At 36.4% G+C, this 24,799-nt stretch overlaps 2 protein-coding genes and 1 pseudogene across 5 annotated transcripts in view; 1 reads left to right on the top strand and 2 right to left on the bottom strand.

The window, feature by feature from the left end:
- Nucleotides 1–9,259, top strand: part of RNF2 (ring finger protein 2) — a 35,604-nt gene extending 26,345 nt beyond the window's left edge. The window contains exons 3-7 of the mRNA XM_069459452.1: nucleotides 1,047–1,207; nucleotides 1,871–2,086; nucleotides 6,466–6,738; nucleotides 8,249–8,420; nucleotides 8,705–9,259. Coding sequence (XP_069315553.1) covers nucleotides 1,047–1,207; nucleotides 1,871–2,086; nucleotides 6,466–6,738; nucleotides 8,249–8,420; nucleotides 8,705–8,806 — 924 coding nt within the window. The 3' untranslated portion in view covers nucleotides 8,807–9,259. The remainder of the gene's footprint in view (nucleotides 1–1,046; nucleotides 1,208–1,870; nucleotides 2,087–6,465; nucleotides 6,739–8,248; nucleotides 8,421–8,704) is intronic.
- On the bottom strand, nucleotides 4,408–4,520 carry LOC138375895 (small nucleolar RNA SNORA40; annotated as a pseudogene).
- A 4,967-nt stretch (nucleotides 9,260–14,226) lies between the features above and the next one.
- The window catches only part of TRMT1L (tRNA methyltransferase 1 like), a 35,545-nt gene continuing 24,972 nt past the window's right edge, over nucleotides 14,227–24,799 (bottom strand). For 2 of the 4 annotated variants that reach the window (XM_069459263.1, XM_069459261.1), the window contains exons 11-15: nucleotides 22,769–22,847; nucleotides 19,959–20,125; nucleotides 19,186–19,248; nucleotides 16,512–16,638; nucleotides 14,227–16,403 (exon numbers count right to left, since the gene is read on the bottom strand). In XM_069459263.1, coding sequence (XP_069315364.1) covers nucleotides 16,151–16,403; nucleotides 16,512–16,638; nucleotides 19,186–19,248; nucleotides 19,959–20,125; nucleotides 22,769–22,847 — 689 coding nt within the window. In that variant the 3' untranslated portion in view covers nucleotides 14,227–16,150. The remainder of the gene's footprint in view (nucleotides 16,404–16,511; nucleotides 16,639–19,185; nucleotides 19,249–19,958; nucleotides 20,126–22,768; nucleotides 22,848–24,799) is intronic. The other 2 variants (XM_069459260.1, XM_069459262.1) reach the window with 1 other exon arrangement.

Below are 24,799 nucleotides of genomic sequence, written 5' to 3'. Positions count from 1 at the left end.
CTCAAGCCTATTAGGAATACTACCTGTAGTTTCTATGTTTTTCCTATTGGAGTAATCAATCTTTTGACCATATAAAGAAAACACAAGTGTGATGGACAGCTAGTGTCAGGAGCCTACTGGAAGCTGCTTACTTCTGCCTGCACGTTTCTTTATAATACCCACTGTACTAGAGCTCTCCTCAATCCATAGGAGGTGGTATTGGTGGCCTTAGAGCTAGGTTATCTTTGTTCTTGATGCTGGCTTGCGGGAAAGGTGCATAATGGTGGTGAAGCAAGTGGGATTCACTAATTGCTCTGCCGCAGGGGAGATGGTGTCCTGGAATTTTACATTGGAAGTTCAAATGCATTTTTGCAGAGAAACATTTTTAGGCGTGACAGTTGGATATAGTGATACATGTTAGGCTTCAGCTGTATTTTGGTTTAAATCAGCTTGTGAATTAGCCTGAGAACCTGATCACTTGGTATAAAATTGTTCTGTGAACCAAGACTTTTTGAAGTTCAAAAGTGATTTTAAAATGAAATCCTTTTAAACTACTTACAAATTAGAGAATACTTTTTTTGGAATCTTAAAATAGTTTAATGGACAATGCAAAATGTAATGTATGTCAAAATGGTGTAATTTTTGAAGATGAAAATTCTAAGAATCCATTTAGCCCTAACTTCCTCATTTTGCTGGTAAGAAAACAATGTTAAATAATTATTTAGGGTCACACAGCTAGTTAATATAATGTAACTAGAACTAGACCCTAGGGCAGGTGATTCCAAATTCAGTGCTTTTTAAAATTATACCAGGCTAATTTCCCATAGTTGTCTTTTAAATACATTAATATGTTATCTTTAAAATAAGAACATTTATATAATGTGGTGGGGGGGCTGAGGGAAGTTGGAGAAGATCATAGCTATGACAAGGCTGGCTGTGAGATGACGGTGGTGGCTAGGTACACATACATGTTCATTTTTACCATTTCCTATACCTTTATATGTTTGAACTTGTCCATAATAAAAGAAATTAAGTAGCATTTAATTTTAAAGTGACTTGTTTTACAGGAGGCCATAACAGATGGCTTGGAAATTGTGGTTTCACCTCGCAGTCTACACAGTGAATTAATGTGCCCTATTTGTTTGGATATGTTGAAAAATACCATGACTACAAAGGAGTGTTTACATCGTTTTTGTGCAGACTGTATCATCACAGCCCTTAGAAGTGGGTATGTTGAAAAGAGTTATACTGGGTACTTAAATGGTACCTTGACAGTGCTCTCTGGGGTTTGGGAAATACATTATTCTCTATAAGTATTTAGTTGAGAACTAGAAATTTTTCTAAAGTCTAGGTTTTAATTATTGGAGAATCTTTGTTTTGAAACAGTTGGTTTTATACAATTTTAGGAGTATCTATTTTGAGGAAATTATAATTACAAAGCATGAAACCATGGTTTTTCTGCTTCTTAAGTATATAAAAGAATATGCTTATTAAACTGTTATTTCAGTAAAAGAACTGATACCATATAAGTTAATAATGCATAAGTGGTAATTTTTCCTTATATGGCATGCATATGAGAAAGGGGAAATTTAAATTAGTAAAGAGTAGATTTTTATTTCTAAAATGGTTATATATAAATTATTGAGAAATACGCAAATTTTTGTCTTTTGGCAACTGGTATATAGAGTGTCTTGAGGTTTCCAAAGTCTTGCTTACCCATAGTCAGATTTTCATGGAAATTCAGATTAATAAGTTTAAGTTTCTGTGACTTGGTAAAAGTATTGGCATAAAGATGATAACTTTCCAGAAGCTGGATATTTTTGTCTTTAGCCCAGAGATACTGACATTATTTACGTTTGCTTTCCCCTCCTTTTTTTTTTTTTTTTTTTAGGAACAAAGAATGTCCTACCTGTCGGAAAAAGCTAGTTTCCAAAAGATCACTAAGGCCAGACCCAAACTTTGATGCACTCATCAGCAAAATTTATCCAAGTCGTGATGAGTATGAAGCTCATCAAGAGAGAGTATTAGCCAGGATCAACAAGCACAATAATCAGCAAGCACTCAGTCACAGCATTGAGGAAGGACTGAAGATACAGGCTATGAACAGGTATATGGGAAAGAGGGCTAGAGAGGGTAGCTGTTTTCTGAATACTTTATTAAATATTGAATTTGCTTTTGGAAAAGGTAAGAAATATAGTAACAAATAGTAGTTATGCATGCTTACCTTTTCATGTAGGTATAATATATGCCTCTGGGCATAATGGGGCATTCCATTTAAAATTCTGAATCTCTTGTACCTACTTCTCCATCCACTTACCATTCTATTTCTCCTCTTCATAGTGTAACTCCTTCAAAGAATTGCTGTGTCTCTCTCCAAATTCTTTCCCATTCTTTTTTTTTTTTTTTTTTGAGACAGAGTCTCGCTTTGTTGCCCGGGCTAGAGTGAGTGCCGTGGCGTCAGCCTAGCTCACAGCAACCTCAAACTCCTGGGCTTAAGCGATCCTACTGCCTCAGCCTCCTGAGTAGCTGGGACTACAGGCATGCGCCACCATACCCGGCTACTTTTTTCTATATTTTAGTTGGCCAGATAATTTCTTTCTATTTTTAGTAGGTTGGTCTTGAACTGGCTGACCTTGAGCGATCCACCGCGCCCGGCCTCCCATTCTTTTTTGAACTTCCTCCAGTCAGACTTTCATCCACACCATCCCATCATATTGCCTTTATCAAAGTTATCAGTGACCTCCACGTTACCCAGTCTAACTGCTGATCCTGAGACCTCATCTTAGCAGTATTGGACACAATTTCTCCTTCGAATAGCTTTCTTCATCTGGCTTTCAGGAGACCATATTCTTTCTCCTGGTTCCCTGTGTATGTCATTAGCTGTTGCTGCTTAGTTTCTTTTGCAGTTTTTATTTCAATTCCCCTAACTCTTAAAAGTGGAGTGTGCCGGGGATCAGACTTTATTTCTCTCTTCAATACAAAGTCTGTCTCCAGATTATCTCATAAAATTTCATAGTTTTAATTACCATCTACATGCTGATGACTCCCAAATTTATATGTCCAGCCTTGATGTCTCTGAATTTTAGACTCGTCTCCTCTTGGATGTCTAGTAAGCATCTCAAACTTAACATGATCAATACTGAGCTTGTAATTCTTATCCCCTGCTTCCGTTCATTCTTGCTCATTTTAGTTAATGGCAACTCCGTCATTCCACTTGCTTAAGCCGAAAACTTTGGAGTCACCCTTAAACTCTTTTTCTCAGTCTGTGAATAAATATTTGTAGCTTTTTCCACAGTATGTTCAGATTAGTCCAGGCCACCATGATCTTTCATTTGAAGTATTGAAATTGCCTCCCAACTGGTCTTCCTGCTTCCCGTGCTACCCCCATGGTCTGTTACCAGCACAGCAGCTAGAGATCCTGTTAACTTAGAAGTAAGATCAGAGCTTTTTACTCAGAACACTCTTAATAGCTTCTGTTCACATTCGGGTCAAAAACCAAAAGACTTTTATGGTGGCTTCCAAGACACTACGTAATCTGGGCACTTTCCTTACCCCTATCCTTTTTTCCTCTCTGACATTATCTTCTAATGTATTTAGATCCCAGGGAGAATTAGCATTTTCCAAGTAGGAGAAGTAGTAAAGCCCCATCTCAATCTAGTGGTTTTCACCGTGGCTGAAGGTGGGAATCACTTGGGATGCATTTAAATCTCAGGGTTTAGGTGTCATGGCAGACTGAGTAATCGGGGCCCAGGCTTTACTGTTTTTTGGGTTCCTCAGGTGATTCTAAAGTGCAACTACAGTCAAAAACCACTGACTTAAAGGTTAAAAGATGTGCTCCATTCTAAATATGTTACTATTATTACACTAACCTACCACTCTGTCTTAAAGTATTAAATGTTGAATGTATTTATTTTTAAAGAATTATATATTCCCAAGAGTTGGTAGGCCTTTAATGTATTTAAAGAGCAAGAATCCCCTTGGCAAAATCCTTTACAAGTAGTCTTTTGTCTTGTTGGAACATAGAAACTAGAAAGCAGTGGGGCTGTGTGACAGGAGTGCCTTTCATATGTTGGCAACTTGATTACAGCTTCTTAACTGTTCTTTAGACTCACCAAGCACGCTTCTGCCTCAGGGCATTGGTACTTACTGTTCTCTTCTTCCAGATAATCTTCCAGTCCCTCACTTTCTCACCAGATGTCTGCGAAGTTTCCGTCTTCCACCCCAGGACTCTGTACTTCCTTACCCTTCTGGCCTCATTTCTTCTCCACAGCACTTACCATTCTCTGACATATGGTACCTGCTGCAACTAAAATATGAGCCCTAAGAGGGAAGAGGCTATGTTAGTATCATTGACTCTTACAACGCCAGTACTTAGAACCATGCTTGGCTTAAAGAAGCTGCTCAGTAAATATATACATATTTTTTCATAATATTCCTTCTTATATGTATCAAAACTCACACTGAACAATGAGTTCTGCGTTGCAAAAGAGGATTTATTTTTTGCACCTGTCTGTATCAGTAAATATTTTTGAATATGTGAATTTTTTGTGTAAGTTCTTCCTTTATATTGAATTAAAATTAATCACTTATGTGTAGCAGTCTGGCCTGTCTTCTGTCAAAATACTTAATGTTGGATTCTACACATATTTCAGATTCTACTCCTAGTTTTCCAAATACTTTAATATAGATATATATTGTCTTAGATGCTTCTCTAAAGGCTGAACTTTCACATTTCTAATTTCTCACATGACATTTCAAGATTATTGGTGTCATTCTTAAAATACTACTGTCAAGACAGTATGTAGTATTATAGATGTGATTTGATAAGTGTAGGATATAAAATAATAGGCTATAAATCTCCTTTATCTGAATATTATTCTTTAAATGCTGCCTGCAGTTACATTAATCTAGCTCTGTCACTTCGATCTTTTTTTGGAAATAGGTGTAGAATAAAAGTACATACATTAATTCTTAGTAAACCTGTTAGAGCTCTGTAATTTATGGCCAGTAAAACAACTTTTGCTTTAATTATCGGTTTTAGAAAATACTTAAGTGTAGTCCCTGTATGGTCACTGTCGAGAGTTTAGGGGTGGGGGTGGTTGTATGCACGTTCTCGTGTGTGTGTGTGTGTGTGTGTGTGTGTGTGTGTTTTAAGAGATAGGGGTCTCGCTTTGTCACCTAAGCTGGAGTGCAGTGGCGCTATCATAGCTCACTGCAGCCTCAAACTCCTGGGCTCAAGCAGTCCCCTGCCTTAGCATCCCAAGTAGCTGAGACTAGAGGTTACAAGCCACTGTGCCAGGTTAATTTTTTTTTTTTTTTTTTTTTTTTTTTTTTAAGAGACGGGGTCTCGCTGTGTTCCTCAGGCTGGTCTAAAACTCCTGGTTTCAAGCAGCCCTCCTGCCTTAGCCTCCTGAGTAGCTGAGAAGACAGGCACAAGCCACTGCATCTGGCCCCAAGTTTTTTTGTTCCATTATTTTTTTCAATCATAGTTTGTCATTTAATGTGTTAGCCAGTCCCCTCTTGGTTTTGAAATGATCTATAGATTTTATAAGCAGAATTTAATTTTTTTTTTAAACGAGTTCTTAAGCAACTTCCTAACCTGTAAGGCTGCTGTTTCATCGTCCTGGCAATAAACATGATAATGACACTGTTCTTAGAAGTACATGTCATCCTTTCATATTGCTTTTTCATCATACATCCCTTCTTTTTTCTTGTATATAGAAGTAGAGAGACAGGTGATGCGGTAGAAAGAACATGGTTTGGTATAACATCCTAAGGTCTAGCTCTGGCACTTACTAGTTGTATAACCATAGGCCAATTATTTAATCTTGTACCTCAGTTTCTTCACTTTCTCAACTATAAAATGGTGGTAATGCTAACTGCCTTGGCAGGTTGTTTTGAAGAGTAAATGAGGTTACATACACAAAGTGCCTTGCCCGGTAATTGGTTTTAGTATTTGAGCTTGTTAGAGAGCTGCCTCCACGTCCATCCCATTCTCCTGATTGGAATCATTTTGCATCGCATTAGCAGTTAGACTGTGAGGGAGGTGGGGTGGCGGGGTGCTTGCCGTCCTTTTCAAATAGTGTTTCCTTAAGAATTTCTATTTAAAGAGGCATAAATACCTTCCCTCAGAACTTTCACATTTCATACCTAAATCACGCCTTTCTTTAAACATAATTTCATAGTGGACAAAATGATCAAAATATAAGTAATGATTTGCCAGTAATTCTTACAGTCTTTAGTTTAATAAAGAAACTTATTAAATGAATAGATACACTTGTTTAAATCATTTAAATGTTTGTGTGTGAGAGATTTTCTTTGAAGGACAAGTGGGGAACAATGCCATTATCCAACTTGGAGCAAATACAGTTACCAAGATTTTTTAGAATTCTAAAGTTCAGTAGTAAATATGCTTCAAATTTGATGCTTTTCAGGACTAAAAGCGTAAACTTTATACATTCTTTTTTTTTTTTTTTTTTCCTCTAGATTACAGCGAGGCAAGAAACAACAGATTGAAAACGGTAGTGGCGCAGAAGACAATGGTGACAGTTCGCACTGTAGTAATGCGTCCACACACAGCAATCAGGAAGCAGGCCCTAGTAACAAACGGACCAAAACATCTGATGATTCTGGGCTTGAGCTTGATAACAACAATGCGGCAGTGGCAATTGATCCAGTAATGGATGGTGCTAGTGAAATTGAATTGGTGTTCAGGCCTCATCCCACACTTATGGAAAAAGATGACAGTGCACAGACAAGGTAAGCATGTGGGTTAGTTTCAGATTATCTGAATTCAGAATGTTTAATTTGGAGTTAAAAGGCAATTTTTCAGAAGTAGTAGTAGTGGTATATTTCATTCCATTGACTGTTGGGGTTCAGTTTGGATACATTGGCTGCCTAAATTGTTGTTTTTTTTTTTTTTTTTTTTTTTTGAGACAGAGTCTCGCTTTGTTGCCCAGGCTAGAGTGAGTGCCGTGGTGTCAGCCTAGCTCACAGCAACCTCAAACTCCTGGGCTCAAGCGATCCTACTGCCTCAGCCTCCCGGGTAGCTGGGACTACAGGCATGTGCCACCATGCCCGGCTAATTTTTTCTATATATATTTTAGTTGGCCAGATAATTTCTTTCTATTTTTAGTAGAGACGGGGTCTCGCTCTTGCTCAGGCTGGTCTCGAACTCCTGACCTTGAGCGATCCACCCGCCTCGGCCTCCCAGAGTGCTAGGATTACAGGCGTGAGCCACCGCGCCCGGCCAATTGTTTTTTTTTTTTTCATGTGCTTTCCACCTGAAATTGGAATGACCCTTTTGGGTAGGAGAGGGAAAAGGACCATTCAGATTTTTAAACAATCATACTATGGTGCCAATAGGCTCTAAAATTCACGCTGGCAAGGGTGGCTGCTGTGCTACGGTGTCTCTAGCATACTGCCCGCCACTGAATGCAGATAATAATCAAATATTTATTGAATGAGCGGTTGAATGGTATGCCATGCTTTAAAAATCCCAAGATTAACACTTGTCTACTCAGTCTTAGAAACCAGATAGTTTAATTTTTAAACAATAAGAAATTTGCTTATATTCTAACTATTCCTCTTCCTGCTGCAGCCAACAAATTCTTATCATTGGGGTTTGAGGCATATGTTCTTTTTCCCTCCTAAGTACTTTGTGTTTAATTTTTTTTGTTGCTTCATAACACATTTTACTTAGAAGGTAAGGTAGGTAAAGTTTTCATAGGCCAGCAGTCAGATAGTAAGCAGGTAGTTTTCTTCTGTACTTTTCAATAAGAAATTTTTAGACGGTAAAGCAGTAAATTTTCTGATATTATTTTGTTAGTAATTGGGACATTTACATTTTACTTAGCTTTTAAGAAATGTATTAGTTCCAGGCCAGGTGCAGCATCTCGTGCCTATAATCCTAGCACTCTGGGAGGCCCAGGTGGGAGGATCGCTTGAGGTCAGGTGTTCAAGACCAGCCTGAGCAAGAGTGAGACCCTGTCTCTACCAAAAATAGAAAAAATTAGCCAGATGTGGTGATGGGTACCTGTATCCCAGCTACTCAGGAGGCTGAGGCAGGAGGATCACTTGAACCCAGGAGTTCAAGATTATAGCAAGCTATGATGGTGTGCTGCACTGCACTCCAGACAGAGTGAGACCCCGTCTCTTAAAAAAAAAAAAAGAAAGAAAGAAGGAAATATATTATTAGGTCCATAATTTAAGTAAATTTTTCTCATTAGTGTATTCTAGAAGTGAAATTTTTGATGACTTATTCTTCCAGATACATAAAGACTTCAGGTAACGCCACCGTTGATCACTTATCCAAGTATCTGGCTGTGCGGTTAGCTTTAGAAGAACTTCGAAGCAAAGGCGAATCGAACCAGATGAACCTTGATACAGCCAGTGAGAAGCAATATACCATTTATATAGCAACAGCCAGTGGCCAGTTCACTGTGAGTATTTTCAGATAATAGACAGTTTTGAAACTTGGAGCACGTCAATCACCTGAGTGGCAGGTGGTGGGGTGGGGTCTAACAAGACCGTGTAGAACCCTGGGACCCTGAGAAAGAAACTGCAACAGGGTAGTTAACTTTTTAATACCCTTTGTTTATTCTGTTGTGAACAGTGTAAGAGATACGTAGTTAATTCCCAAGATTTTTTTTAAAAAAAGATTCTGTGGATTTCTATTTTTGTTTCATCACAGTTTTCATAATTTTTTCTTTCTTTTTTGTTTTAGGTATTAAATGGCTCTTTTTCTTTGGAATTGGTCAGTGAGAAATACTGGAAAGTAAACAAACCCATGGAACTTTATTACGCACCCACAAAGGAGCACAAATGAGCTTTTAAAAACCAATTCTGAGACTGAACTTTTTTATAGCTTATTTCTTTAATATTAAAGATGTACTGTCATTACTTTTATGGACAGATCTTGGATATGTTGTTCAGTTTTCTTTCTGAGCCAGACTCGTTTACACTATTCAAATCTTTTCCCCTTAATTTAAGATATCCTTTATGGAAGGGACTGCAGTTATTCAGTACTTTTTGTTTCTTTAAAAATATTATCTAAGTTGTGTGTTTTCACAAAGCGTGGTTCCATTTGGAGCACCCTTTGGACCCTGGAATTTTTCATAGTTCTGTATTCTTAAGTAAAGATTCTGTTGGCCGTCTTTCCCTCTTCCCTCAAAAGTTTTTTAGGCCTACAGAATGTTAAATAATATGTATTCTGACTTTTTTGTCCCCGGAGTTGTGTATATTTATAGTTTTCTATATAAACTGTAGTATCTTAATGAAGACCAAGGCTCAAGTTTACTGTGCTTAACAACAATTCTCATAGGATTGTTCTTTTCATGGTATTTTGTTCCATAATATCTCATTTTAAAAAGAAGTTCTTTATGAACTTAGTGTCCATCGTCATGCAATGTTATTTTTTTTTCCCATTCTTTTTCCCTGTAATTTTGGAATTTTTGGTCTTGGAAAGAGAATCAAACAAAATCTTAAGTTCTATGAGAACTTGACTCATTGACAGATTTTCCTTAAAGAAAAATTAAATTGGTAGTAATATGTAGTCTTCAAATGTATATTTAAGAGTGCTTTTTGTTGCATTAATTTGCTGTCACTTCAGTTCTTTTATTATGTGTGTTTGATGTTTTTCCTATTAAAATACCAGAGATGAGATATTTTGCACTTTAGCCTTGATAAAAAGTACAAGATATGTTCAAAGCTTCCCTGATTCTTTTCTTATTGGTAGCCACGGAAGTTTCAAGAATAACATGGCACATGGAACAATGGAGAAAAGTTTGCTTCCATTTGAAAAGTTTGTTTAGCATTTTGGGTTGCCGTACCAGTTTATAAATTTGGTGCTCTGTTAATTACATTCTAGAAGCAGGTTAATGGAGCTTGAGCCCTGCCTTGATAGGTAGTGAAAGATAATTCCGTAGAAGAATGCCAGCCAGTAGGGTAAAGTCATTGTACTCTTCCTAATTTTTATGCTGAAGGACAGTGTTGGGTGTTTGGGAGCTAGAAGGCTTTACGCTGACAGGTCAGAAATACGATTGACTTGTGTGTTATTTTTTGTCCCTGTCCTGATTCTAGGTGTGTTTCCAAGTTTATATTATTGCAGTGCTTAAAAATACATGTTTGCATTCAGAAATTAACCTCAAAGGGTTTTTAGATAGGAGGGAGTACACACCTCCAGCAAGTACCATTGTAACGAAAGTCTGTCTAGTCATTGTAAATATCTATCTGTCAATTTTGACAGATTGGGGCCAGCTTGATGTTTTAAATCTTCAGCCCAATATAAAAAAAACTTATTCAATTTTTTTACCATTTTATTGAAAATATTTAAAATCTGTTTTTACAGTTTTTTTTTGTAATCTGTGCCATGAAATTTGAAAAACCACCAAAAATCAAGGGAACTTTTATATTCGATTCCTTTTCTGGTGTAATGTTAACTTGTATAGATTAATGCATGCCCACTGAATATAACCCTGCTTTTGTGATAAAACTGCTTAGATTTTGTTGGTGACATTAGATTAGTGGTTGCATTAAATAACTAAATTCCCATTGTGATTTATTAATTGAAATTTTGTCTTTAAGCAAAGAGTTATTTGTGAATATAAGCTTTGTGTTTAGAGAATGTATGTGTTTTTATCTGTCAGTATGGGAGGATATAAACTACATCATTAGTGAAGTCCTTGGACGTGTAATCCTTTGTGAAGTTCAATTATAGGTATTTGATAGAGCACTGAGAGAGAGAGAGAGAGGGAGAGAGAGAGTGTGTGTATGTGTGTTTTGGAGCAGGGGGAGGGAGGATACTAATTGACCATCACTGCCAACCAAGATTTCATAAAATATTATTCAAATAATTTCTATAATCACTTTCTCAACTGAGGAACAAAGGGTTGACCAAATGTATTGATGTACAATTTTGCCTGCCTCAAATGTAGCCCTGCCTTTAAAAACCCTGGCTTGTAAGCCACTAAGGAGTTTAGGTCTTAAGCATTAGCTGATTACTCCTTGCTTGACACCATGTAATAAAAATGCCTCTTTCTTCTTGCTGCAATTCTCTATTTCTTTTTTGAGACAGAGTCTCACTCCATTGCCCTGAGTAGAGTGCCGTGGTGTCAGCCTAGCTCACAGCAGCCTCCAACTCCTAGACTCAAGCGATCCTCCTGCCTCAGCCTCCCAAGTAGCTGGGACTACAGGTGCACACCACCATGCCCGGCTAACTTTTCTATTTTTAGTAGAGACAGGGTCTCACTCTTGCTCAGGCTGGTCTCAAACTCCTGAGCTCAAGTGATCCTCCCGCCTCGGCCTCCCAGAGTGCTAGGATTATAAGTGTGAGCCACCGTGCCACCATGCCTGGCTGCTTCTTGCTGCAATTCTCAACTTCAGTGTGTGACTTTGCTTTGCTGGTTGAGTGGATCCCAGTTGGGTTCAGTAACAAAACTAAACTTTTATTTTACATATGTCTTTATGTCCTTTAATAAAGGTATATTTTCAAGTGACTAAAAGCATGAGCTCTGAGGTCTGCTGGGGATTAGATCCTCCTGGCTCTTGCCAGTTTTAGAGTGGCACTGAATAAATTAATCTTGTTTAGCTTTAGTTCCTTTTTCTTTTTTTTCTCTTCTTTTTCTATGAAATACGGATAATAAGAACTGTCACAGCCCAACCAGGCCCACTGCCCCACTGCTCAAGGGGAAACCAATACACTGGAATCGGTGTTACCACAGAGAAATTTAATATTACATGTGCCACGTGAGGAGATGGGAGGAATTTCTCAAATCCGACCCCTCGAAAATTTGAGAGAAAGGATTTTTGAAGATAGTTTGGTGGACAAAGGGGGAGCGACTGAATCCAGTGATTGGCTGGGTTCAGGGTTGAGGGGGTAGAATCACAGGGCTGTGTAAGTTGTCTTCTTGTGCTGAGACGGTTCCTGGGTGGGGGCAGCAAGACTAGTTGAGTCAGTTCCTTGGTATGGGCCACTATTCTGGGTGAGTTGGCCAGTCCACCAGAATGCAAGGCCTGGAAGATATCTCAAAAACTAGCCTTAGGTTTCACAAGGGCAATGTTATCTATGGGAGTAACGAAGAAAGCTAAGAATCTTTATGCCCATCAGCTGTGTGACTCCTGAGTAGTAAGCAATTATAGGAAAGCAAGCTAGGGAACAGTGGCTGGTTATACACACATTTAAACTATACCTATACCTTTGCAGAGTTCAGGCCTCTACCACGGTTCCCACCTTGTGGCCCTTTGTTAATTTTATAAAGGGCAGTTTCAGATCTACTGTTAAAGATTATGATATAAATCTATAAATGTTATAGAATATGTATAAATAGTGATGTGTAGTACTATGTTTCATATAAACTATTACCATTAATACTCCACTTCCTAGGAAATGTTTTTATACTCGGTAAATTTTACTCCTGGGCCTACTTCATCTAAACTCCTCTCAGTCCACTTCACTGCATAAAATTAGGTAGAAGACGTTTGCGGTTTCGGGGTAACTCATGTACAATTTACTCACATTTTAACATTGTCTTATCTTTTCAGGAGAGCTAGGGAAAGATCTTTGGGCTGGAAGAGGGCTTGGTTCTTGCAGAGGGAAAGGGTGGCAGAAGAGAAGGGGATCGTATGGGCATGGTTGATGAGGCTCTGTAGACAAATAAGACATTGTCTTTAGATGTTCATTCTTTGTAACCTCTTCTTGGGCTTGGGGAATTCCCTTTCCTAATGCTGAAGAAACTCTTATCCTGGAGACTAAAATTGTGAGATGTTCACTGTTCCAGCCTAGGCGGAGACAGCTGGAAAACACAGCTTGATCCTGCAGATTGGCTGAATTCCTATCTTGTTGGGTCTTCTGAGAGTAGAGACACTGGTGAGGAAAGTGACACTGAGAATTGAGATAAGAGTTTTAGAAAGACTTGGATGAATGAGTATTCTAAATCCCTGATCCTCACTTTAAGTGAACCCCATAGATACGCTTGTTACTTTGGCTGATGACCCCTTAATAACATCATTTAGAAGAGTTAACTTGCAAAAAGAAGTCCATTTGCTTTATCCTTACAATCCTTCATTGTTTCCAGGACATAGTTTGAGTCAGATCCTAATATAAAGTATAATCTAAAAGAATGCATTTTTGGAACACATATATTGCTATGTGGAGAATACCCATGGAAATAGATCTGAGTATGTAGAACCTTAAAAGAAATAACAATTTTAAATTGGGTTAAATTAGCAATATGGGTTCACCTATAGCAGAGATTCTAGCTCAGTTGTCACCTTTAAACTGCTCCAAATGGTCCTTTTTAATCGGTTGAAAGACATTTTCACTCAGCAATGGCTCATCTAAATTGGAAGTAATATGATAGAAATTCCTTGATAAAATGTAGAGAAAGGAAATCGAAAACAGAAGAGGGGGAATGTTGGAGAGGATTTAATATGTGTGATCCTCTAACTAGATCCCTCCTGAGAGTCCAGTTGACTCTCTTTACCAAGGCATTGGGAAACCACTAGTGAGCAGAGCACCGAACTCATGGAAAGCTTTATAGTGTGTTTGTCTGCCAGGGACGCCACCAGGAGATGGCTTCAGTTGAAATGGACTCCTTGATTCAGTGGGCACTGCCAAGACTATCATGTCAGGACAAAGTAGTTCACTTAATTGCTAGACTAGAAAGGTGGGCGCGGTTACTAAATAAGCAGTAGGACAAGATAATCAGTATAACACAAGGATTGGCCTTGGCTAACTGATCATGTGATTTAAAGGATCAAAATGGATAACCTCCACGGTCCTATTTGATTTTTATAACTGAAAATTATAGGTCGGACTTGAGCCACTATGGTATTTCCAAGCCCTCACCCAGTTCCCAGGCCTGATTTAGCTGGATTCCTGGAGCCCTTTGAGAAAAGACCCTGATATAACATCACAAATAATGCATTCGTGTATCTCTTCACCTTCTACAAAGTAACCTGTGGCCATTTACCAGAGCAATTATGCAATGCAGAAAGAAATTTCTAGATCTTTGGGATTACTGAACTGGTCTTCAGTTCTAATTTGGGGGAACCAGAACATCACACAATTTATTCAGAATGGAGTTTTATGGAAGTTGGTATAAAAGGAATTTTGACTCAAGTCTATCACAGTGATCCTCCCCCTCCAAACCAATCCCTTGGTTACTTCTCCCATTTCCTGAGTGTATGGTTAGAGTATTAACATAAGTAACTAGCAGAGTCGAAACAATAGTTTCCTTAACTGGTTTCTTTTGTTTACCAAATTTTAATGGAGAGATACAACTGAGGTCGTTTTACACTATGGTCAACATTTGCAGTATCTCAAATTACTACTATTGTTAGGGGAACAAGGTTGCTAATGTAGAACTAAATGGAATTTTTAAAGTCATTTCGTTTTTAGACTGATACACTACCTTATCACAGAGTTCCAAACTACTTCCTATCAAACTTTTCTTAGAAAAATCTGTCTTTATGTGTGAAATTAATACACATACATATTAATACATATTTTAGATAATAGTTTATGTTTCTGTATTAAATTAGGCTCCTTGCATTAAACCCAACTCATCATTGATCAATATGTCATGCTGATAAGCATTTAGCAAAATTTGAGACTGATATTCAATTTAATGATATATATTAAATCAGATAAATCTGAATTCTGGTTTACCTTGTGGATTTATAGTAATTTTTCTTTTTAATTGTACAAACAAAAAAGAAGTAACTAATAATTTTTATTTCTTTTTGTGCTCATTTGTAAGTTAAAATTTTAACTGACAAGAATTATCGAGTATTTTTTATGGTCATTACAGAAACTAACTTGCACTACCTATTCCTTTGTTTTACTGAAAATGTATGATTATGTTAATTGGAGAAAGAAAAAAAGTCCTCTTGGGAATATCCTGTAATAGCACAAAGCGATTTTCCCTTATTTCTGCTAATTAATATTCTATGTTCATCTAACCTCCACCCCCCAGATTTTTTGTATATGTCATAGAAACACTTTTTTCTTATGTGGTGTGTGTAATTCAATCTTTCAACTATAACTGTACTCCCACCCCAGCTTAGTGGTTATAAAAAGTTACTTCCCCCAAGAAATACTTTAGGGCAAATGGATTAAATTTTTGAGACAAAATCGTAAACTTTATACCAAATCCTTTCATCTAAAATCATAAATTTAAATGAAGCAAAAATGATTGATTAATGGAGACAAGATTTTTTTTTCCAACTAATTTTTATAGTTATGTTAGCTTGGGCTACTTACACAAAAAATTTGTACAAACACACACACAAAACCCAAAAAACCAAACCAAAGAAACAAACAAAAAAAAAACCCTCAAATCAAAAAACCCTCACTTCATAAGGTGACAGATTTTACTTCTGAGAGGTAGTACAACCAAGCAAATGAGTATTGTACGTGCATTATCCGAGGTGGTACCTGAGATCACCCAACCTGTTTAATTTGTAACAAAATTTCTCTTTTTCAGGGTTTCAGTGCTTGTGAATAACTATTATATTAGAACAGTGGTCTAAATTTGTTTTGACAACATTTTGAAGCTTAGTCATCTAGACCTTAAACTTATAAAGAAATGTGTTTCTATCTCAGGCAAGTATTTAGTTTCTCAAAAGCCAGAAATAAAAGATCAATGTGGGAAGAAGTATGATTTCTTAAAATGGGAACACATTTTAGCTTTATAATTGTGAAATACATTAGTGACCTGGAAGAACACTCTTCTTCCTATTTCATTCAGAGTCATTTTAATAGGTCAAAGGCTTTACTTTCACTTTGTGCACTGTAAACAGAAAAAGAAACATCATGAATCCGTTTAAGATGTGATTAAGAATAGCAAAAGATGGCTTCCATAATGTACATAAAATTCCAGACACTTCACATGTGAAAAATTTCCAAATTATTAAACAGTAGGGTGATCTCAGAAACTTGGCTTCATATAAAATGGTTCTATTAAAATTTTAAGTTTTCTTTAAAATAAGAAAAACCTGAAAAAGCAAAGCTCCCAAACCAGCTAAGTTAGAAACTGCTAATTTTCTGAATGAAAACAATACTGTTTTTTATTTTTACGCCACTGAATTGAAAGAATAGAAAAAGAACTAGAGTTGGTATAGAGAACGATTAGGCCATCTCTACAGACACCTGAGAACAGATTTTCTATGTTTACCATCTTCTGCAGCCACTTGCCTCTGCTTTGTCATTCACTGACATTTCGACCCTGTCAGTTACTGTATCTTCGGAAGCTGACTGGACGTGGCCCTCGGACTGTCCTCCAGTGTAGGTGGGCGTGCTGTACTTTAACAGGATAGATTTAAACTGCATTAGAGGCGCATCTGTACGAACGCCCATTGGGTCAAAATGAGTTCGGCTTACTCGGAAGCCTGCTTGAGACAGATAACACAGAAACTTCTTTAACCTGCAATGAGGAAAGGAAAAAATATAATTAGGATCTTGTATTTTTATTTAAATCACAGTATTATTAAAGTATAAAATAAAACACTTTGCCATTCACTGGCTATCTTACTTTGGCATATTCATTCCTTTAATGCTGTGTCTGTGGATGTTATAATAAAAGGGAGGATGTTCAGTACTGACATCAGTCTTTTGCTTCTTGGCTAAAGTTGTAATCATTTCATTACTTTTTCTCTTTCCTGAAACACATACAAACATACAAAGTTAGCATTCCCTTAAAACTTACAAGCCAAATACTTTCATAATTATATATTGTCTCAAGTTTAAACCTCTGATACCATTTCAACCTATCTATCCAATCTTAATTCTTACAATAAGATAATTTGTTCTATGTATTTTCACTGCCCTTCACTCATGTAATTTTAATATTTAACTGTTAGCTGAGTCAGAACTTCCTTTCCACCTTCTTAAACTTCAAGCCACAACTCTATTTGCAGCTCCTGTAGGAAGCCATTTATGAATTCTGGGCCAATCACTTCAGAGATTCATTATGTTAATACCACACTAATCAGAACTTGATTAAATTCCGTCATTTTTTTTTCTTTCTTGTTTCATGTATGTAGGTCTTTTATACATGTAAATCCTTTCTCCTCAAATTATATTCTAAGTTCCTGAGGACAATGTCCTTCATTTTTATACCTGTACTCTCTGCTAAGTGCCCAGTATTGGATATATAGTGGGTTTTCAGTGAACACAAAGAAAAACACCACTAAAAAAATCTCAAAAGCTTGAACACAAAAACTGACAAAGGTATAATGTATGGTCTCATTGCCTACTTTCTTACCACAGTACTTAGTCTTTCCACTTTAAGTGGAAGGAGGCCAGCACATTAACTACCATGTGAGCTGTATTTAACTCCTACTAGTTTTGAGCCAGGGGCCTTGTGAAGCAAAACCTGGGCAAAACCCTGCAGATGGTTCATGAAAATCTTAATTTGTTGATGTTCTTATTGTTAAAATTAATATTGACAAATTAATTCTAAAAACATGGATTAAATGAACAGAAGTCAATATATTTTGTTTTTCATTAAATTAGAAAGGATCATTTTGTTTTTGAAGTTTTTATTCTATTTTCATAATAAAACACCATGGCCGAAAGGAAATTTTTTTTTTTTTAGTGTGGCAGTCAAATGTGCTAGCCAGTAAGATTCTAGGAATGTAACCTAAAAATCACAAAGGGAAAACAATTGAGATAGCCAATATTATAATGATATTTTGTCTGAATGTTCAACCCTTGATGATTTATATATGAATACTATGGTCAAATTTTATTTCTTCAGGAAAAGCAATTAGCATTTGCTTAAGCAGAAGTATTCAGAAGGCAAATTTCATGCATGAAATGATAAATTACATTAAAAAATAAATATAAATTACTGTTGAATTGTTACCTTTTTACATAAAAATAAAAACCAAAAATGACAACTTGGGACATATCCATTAAGTCATAAAATCTGATTACGCCCTTGCATGAAGTCTAACAAGACACTCAGTGAAAGGATACATAGATTTAGTATAAGTTCTAGGGAAGTCTGAGACAAAAAAGCCTTGACATAATACCTTAATAGTGACTATCATCAGCAGTACATGGATTTTTTTGCCTGGTATTTTCTATCATGGAAGATTTTATGTGTTGATAGACCAGTCTAAGAATAATCATATAATATTACAGTTATAGAAGAGCCCATGGAGATTAGTCTAATTTTCTTAATTTATATATAAGAAAGGCTCGGAAATTTTAAATAATTTTAAAGCTTATTTATGTTTTACTTTATTCTAAAAAGGATTTAAGACAATTCTGCTGAAGGTGAGGGACCTAGCTGTGGTTACATAACTAATAACACAATGAAGTAGAATGATGCTCTTAAATCTGTGCTCTTTATAATACATCATAATGCCTCTTTTTCTTTTTTCCAACAGAGAAATTAAGTGGAATATATCATTTAAAGTGATTTGGATGTTAACAAACTAGTTCAAGATGCTATATCAACAAAACTGTTGGAAAGAGCAGACAGTAATTAAACCATAGACTATTAAAAGAGTTTAAGATTTCTTCTCTTTGAATGTCAAAACTAAACTGTTAAGCAACAAATACAAAATTACAGCTTGTAATCACAGGCCACTACTCTTTCAACCTTAAACATTGTCTATATTTTTACCTATATTAAAAACAGCTGGAATCTAAAGTTGTTTTTAAAAAGTAAAACAAAACCTTAGACATTAAGATACTGAGAATCTTATCACCCCTTTGATATGAATTTGCAATGTCTAATACAACTGAATTTCAAAGCATGCACATATCCTAAATAAGAAAGGTCATATAATTCTTATGGCTGAGAATAGAGTCTTCAGGTTAATCAAATGGAATTGCTATAAATCATATGTTGATGAGCAATTTTTAAAAGAATTAGAATAAAATTTAATATTAACTATAATTTTATCATATATTATTTGATCTTATTTTGATTCACATGGTTCCTTAAGATTGTATAATTCTTTCAAGGGGATCACCATATATTACAGATGTGAACAAAGAACATGTTAACAGAAACCTTGAACTGTAAGAATGCTGATAACCAAGTTTTACTATAGTTTTGTTGTCAGCATATGATGAAAATGTATTTTTAAGTGAGCTACCAAAGCAAACTTTTCCTACCCTTCTGCTACATGCCTTTTTGCTCTGATACATACTATATACATACATATATAAACATATATATACATACATACCTTGTGCAAGGTAATTATCTGTTGTGGTATCATCTGTAGTTTTAATAAGTACACCATTTTCTTCTAAAGTGAAAATAAATGGGAAAGTAAAATACTTTAGAATGACATTAAACAATAATTCAAAGTTTAAATAAAGGTTTATGGAATTCCACCCACACTGCTTTTATGAATATACAAGAGATTCTGTGGCCAAAGCAAGCTGCAAGAATTATATTTTTTAACCGTCCATAATAGCAGCTTCTTCTAATTACTCATGAAAATGCTAGGATGTTAATAGGCTCGCCCCTGTATCAGTAGCTAGATAACACTACAAAAGCCTATTTAGGCTTTCTCTTAAGGAGAAAAAACTTAGCTTTACTGAGTCATAAGTATAAATCTAGTTTCTGTGTCTCAAAGACATTACCAAAATTTTTGGCCATATCACTGTTAGAATTACCTAAGGTTTCTCTTTCTAGAAAGCAGATATAGGGTAATAAAATCACAAAAGACTTTTAGTTTTTTTAATCTAGTAGAATTAAAAACAAAAAAAGGGATATTATCTTAATAAAATCACTATTCATTTCTGGCCTCTGAGTAAAACCCTGAGGAAAACTAGGCAATTAAAAAAAGCTGTTAACAACCAGATTATAATTAGATTCATCAGAGAGGATTTACTTAAAGCGCACTATTCATAATTATATTGCCTCTGATTATAACATCATATAAAGATTAAAAGGATACAGTATTTTTGATAACCAATTTGTAAACTAGTAAGCTAGGCTTCAATTAGTCACCTTGCTTGTTGGGATTTGAAGGTGCATTAACTGAAAACTGACTTTGAGGAGTACACTCTGATTCAAAGATTAATGTCTTTATTAGGGTCTGAATGTCATCTAAGCCATGGTGAAGAGATTCAAATAGCATTCTTTTGAGGAATCCAGTATTGAAAAGGGAACTGGACCTGAAAAAAAAAAAGGAATATATAGAGAATAATTGGATTTGAGAAATGTTTATTTTCTGTAAAAAAAAGTTTTCATAATTTAACCACAACTAAGATATATAATTCATTACAGGACAGTAACACTAAAACTTAAAAAGAATTTATGATTTAATTAAAAAATTTTTATTTTCTGTTTGCCTACTCCTCTTATCATGTCAGTTCTCTAAACTATAAAGATTAGTCAAGGAGATTTCATTCATGTTAAATCAGTAAGAATTCTCCTGCTGTGGCAAATGATGACCAAGAAAGAAATGAACAACAGTTTATGGAGCCCTCATAAGGAGTACAATGCCATGGCACATCGGGTGTGTAGAGAATACACCAAAATAGAAAATACAATGTTGACCCTAGAAAAGCCTAATCTAGACAGGATCTCGACAGGACAATAGTATAATGCAGGGGTCTTCACAATGCACATTCCAGTCAGTAATAGGACATCTTAATTCCAGTGTGTTTATGGTGGTGGGGTAGAGTGGGAGGAGACATATATGGAAATTACATATGGTTCAAAAGTCACCCGGGGGTGAATCTGATATGCTTCCCATTTGAGAATCACAGGTATAATGGAAAAAATATGAAATTCTGAGTCAGATAGACCTGGATTCCAATCCTGGCTTTAATATTACTAGCTATGTAATCTTGAGTAATTACTGCTTTTGAGTGACATATTCCTCATCATGAAATGGCAAATAAAACTTCTCGGCCGGGCGCGGTGGCTCACGCCTGTAATCCTAGCACTCTGGGAGGCCGAGGTGGGCGGATCGTTTGAGCTCAGGAGTTCGAGACCAGCCTGAGCAAGAGCGAGACCCCATCTCTACTAAAAATAGAAAGAAATTATATGGACAGCTAAAAACATATATAGAAAATATTAGCCGGGCATGGTGGTGCATGCCTGTAGTCCCAGCTACTCGGGAGGCTGAGACAGGAGGATCGCTTGAGCTCAGGAGTTTGAGGTTGCTGTGAGCTAGGCTGACGCCATGGCACTCACTCTAGCCTGGGCAACAGAGTGAGACTCTGTCTCAAAAAAAAAAAAAAAAAAAAAAAAAAAAACAAAAAACTTCTCTAAAAGACTTGCTAGGGGATTAAATGAAATAGCATATGTACAATGCCTAGTACAAAGTATATCCTCAAAGAGTAGTAGCTATTGTTATTAGGGTTAGCAAACATATATGAAAAGATATATGATTTTAAAGTTTCAAAATGGGTGAGCAATGTAAGATGTACTAAAGAGAATTTAGAAATTATTTTGGGTTGAAGCACTAAAGAGACACTTCAAAAACGAAGTACAATTTGAATTTGGGCTGTCAGAGAGGGGAAAGGTATTCTGGATGACAGGAAAGACATGAACAATGGCTGTGAGTGAGGAAATCATAAGGGATGACTAAGAACTCAGCCCCGAAAGTCAGAAAACCTAAGTTCTGGCCCTGACTGTGCTAATAACTAATTTTTTTAGTCAGTTTTAGCACTCACTTAAAAACAATATGCTATAATTTCCCCATCTGTAAATCTCTTACAGATTACATATGCTCCCATCATACAAACCTATCTTTTCCCAAGCAACCTTTGCTAGGATTTCTCAGCTCTAGGTCAGCATCAGCAAATGTCCTCTCTGAGGGGCCAGGGCAATCATTTCAAGTTACCAGCAGCAATAAATGAAGAGGTAAAGAAGAAAGAAAACTAGTATTTCCATATTACTGGTATGTTGGGCTAGAAAATCTTCCTTCCAGATTTAGCAACCTGTTATTCTTAATTTCCCCAGTTCTGACATCTATGAGTAGGATCAATATTGTAGCAGATAATACAGGTAAGAGAGAACTAGAAGGTAAGGCTGACTAAGTCATTCTTAACCTAAGAGCATTTACATAGGATGAAGATAAAATAATGGGCCTCAGCACAAACATAATTATCATTTGGGTCAATTTCTAGGTTTAGTAGATGGCTAAGCCTTGATCTTGTAAAGTAGTGTGGAAGAAATTTGCAATGATTCTTGTCATAGTGCTGTTAATGAATCTCGAATTTCTACAAAAATCTCCAGTAACAAACAAGCTTAAGGTAAGGATTTTGGTTAAAAACAATTTAACTTTAAGGCATTAAAAACACAGTACCTTATTACCAATGATACAGAAGCACACATACATTAAATATTTGCAGTTGTGCCTCACCTAAACAGCTTTAAGTAAAACAAAGGCAGATACTTTTACTCACTTCTCACTTAAAAATTAATTCCTCTAAGCCCTTTTATATTAGTTGGCTCGTCTATAAACAGTTATTGCAATCATTTCACAATCACATCCTAGTTCTACAAGGATCAAATGAAAAAAGCCTCTTTCTTACTATTTGGAAATGAATTACCTAGTTTGCAGACCATCCAGACCTCTTTCACCCCCCACTGCCTTTTCAGTTTTGTCACAAATTAGGGAGAATAATGATGGAGAAAAATTTGAAAATAAAAAACACCTCGGGTTCACAGGGGGAGGCTAATCATAATTATTTGCCTAGACTTAAAAATTGAATCTACAGTTGCTTGTCTTCTACCACATAGTCAAAAGTCAGCAATCAAAACATAAATCAATTCTGAATATGTTACTATGTTTAGGCACATACCAGAGAGGTCCAAGTTCTATTGCTGTCTTTCCAGGCATACTTCCGTGACAGTTACAGGGCAGTTGTCTATATGGGTTTTCTGTAAAAAAGATAACAACAAGAGTAATCAAAGGAGAAATGACTAATATAAATAACAGATATTGTTATATTAATAATAATTTGCAGCTACTATACACTGAGGATCTACTATGTGCCAGGTATTATGCAATGTATTTTATACATATTTTAAAATTTAAATCCTGACAGCTCTCTGAAGTAAGTACTGCTAAAATCTTAGTTATACAGATCAGAGGATTAAAGCTTCAGAGAGATTGTGGAAATCCATGTCAAATGGCTTAGTAGAGGCATAAGGATACTAGGTTTTAGTTACCATACTACATGAAATAATATAATAAGGAGAAAGTCTTGTGAAGTCCAAAAGACATCCATGCTTTAAAATTTACTGATTGGGATATAATTTATGTTCAATAAAATGTATACATTTTATGTAACCAACTCTTAATGAAAATATAGCCCCCCCCTTCCTTTTTTTTCCAGACAGAGTCTCATTCTGTTGCCCCAGGTAGAGTGCAGTGGCATCATGAGAGCTCCCAGCAACTTCCAACTCTTGGGCTAAAGTGATCCTCCTGCCTCAGCCTCCCGAGTATCTGAGACTACAAGCACATGCCATGATGCCTGGCTAATTTTTCTATTTTTAGTAGAGATGAAGTCTCATTCTTGCTCAGGCTGGTCTTGAACTCCTGAGCTAAAGCAATCCTCTCACCTTGGCCTCTCAGAGTGTTAAGATTATAGGCGTGAGCCATTGCACCCAGCTGACATTTCTTGTAAGTTAATTTTTCTGCACTTGGGAAGAAAATGAGTTATTCTATTCTCTAGGCTTGATTCATATTCAGCCCCCCAAAATGTAGCCTAGAAGAATCTAATTCAGATTAAAGGGCAATGAAAGGCCTGATATAATCACAAGGAAATTGGGATAAGTACTACCAGTATTCTTAGTTTCCAAAATGGGGCAATATTCTACCATCGGACTTTTAAAATCATTCAAAGTACAGTCATTTATTATTATTATTATTGTTTGAGACAGGGTCTTGCTCTGATGCCAGGCTAGAGTGTAGTGGTGTTGTCATCAGAGCTCACTGCAGCCTCCAACTCCTGGGGTCAAGTGATCTTCTTGCTTCAGCCTCTTAAGTAGCTGGGACTACAGGTATGCACCACTATGTGCGGCTAATTTTTTTTTTTTTTTTTTGTAGAGACAGGGTTTTGCTATTGCAGGCTAGTCTCTGAATTCCCAGGCTCAAGCGATCCTCCTGCCTCAGCCTCCCAAAGTGCTAGGATTGAGTCACCACGCCCAACCCAAATAGTCATTTTAAATCAGAAACTCTCCAACTTCCCTGATTCCAGGCTATTCCTGAGTTGATGATTCACTTTCTTGGAATGGCCTGATCTGATCAATCACTCCTAGATATATCCAGAACTGAGGATTATAGTGGCAGGAACATAAGTCTATTAGCTTCTTGCTATCTGATGATATCACTGTATTATTTAAAGCAATTAAGTGGTATAATGCATAGTTGTAAGATCGTAGTTTAGATTTACTTAAAAGCGTCAATCACTGTTTGCTCCTAGGTCTACTTTTCAGTATTATTAAACTCTAAGCCTTAATGGAAGGATGTGGTTATTACTGACATTAGCTTTGTTGAGAACTATATTCCTCAAATATTATAAATATGCTAGAGAAGTCTTCTCTTGAACCATTAAATAGCCAAACTACAAATACCTTACAGGCAGTCATCATCCAACTCAAGATGGTGATTTACACTACAGTTTTGTTAGTTACACCTACTTACCACAGGCAGACAGCACACACATGAATTTATCTTCATGTACTCTGTAAAATACTCCAATCATACAAACCTGTCTTTTCCCAAGCCCCTTTGCTAGGACTTCTCAGATCTAGGTTGGCATCAGCGAATTTCCTCTCTGAGAGGCCAGGGCTATCATTTCAAGATACCAGCAGTGAAAAATGAAGAG

This window comes from Eulemur rufifrons, chromosome 27, assembly GCF_041146395.1.
Source record: "Eulemur rufifrons isolate Redbay chromosome 27, OSU_ERuf_1, whole genome shotgun sequence".
Lineage (NCBI taxonomy): Eukaryota > Metazoa > Chordata > Mammalia > Primates > Lemuridae > Eulemur > Eulemur rufifrons.
The sequence above is the reverse complement of the archived record's forward strand: the minus strand, read 5'-3'. Positions and strand labels throughout refer to the sequence as shown.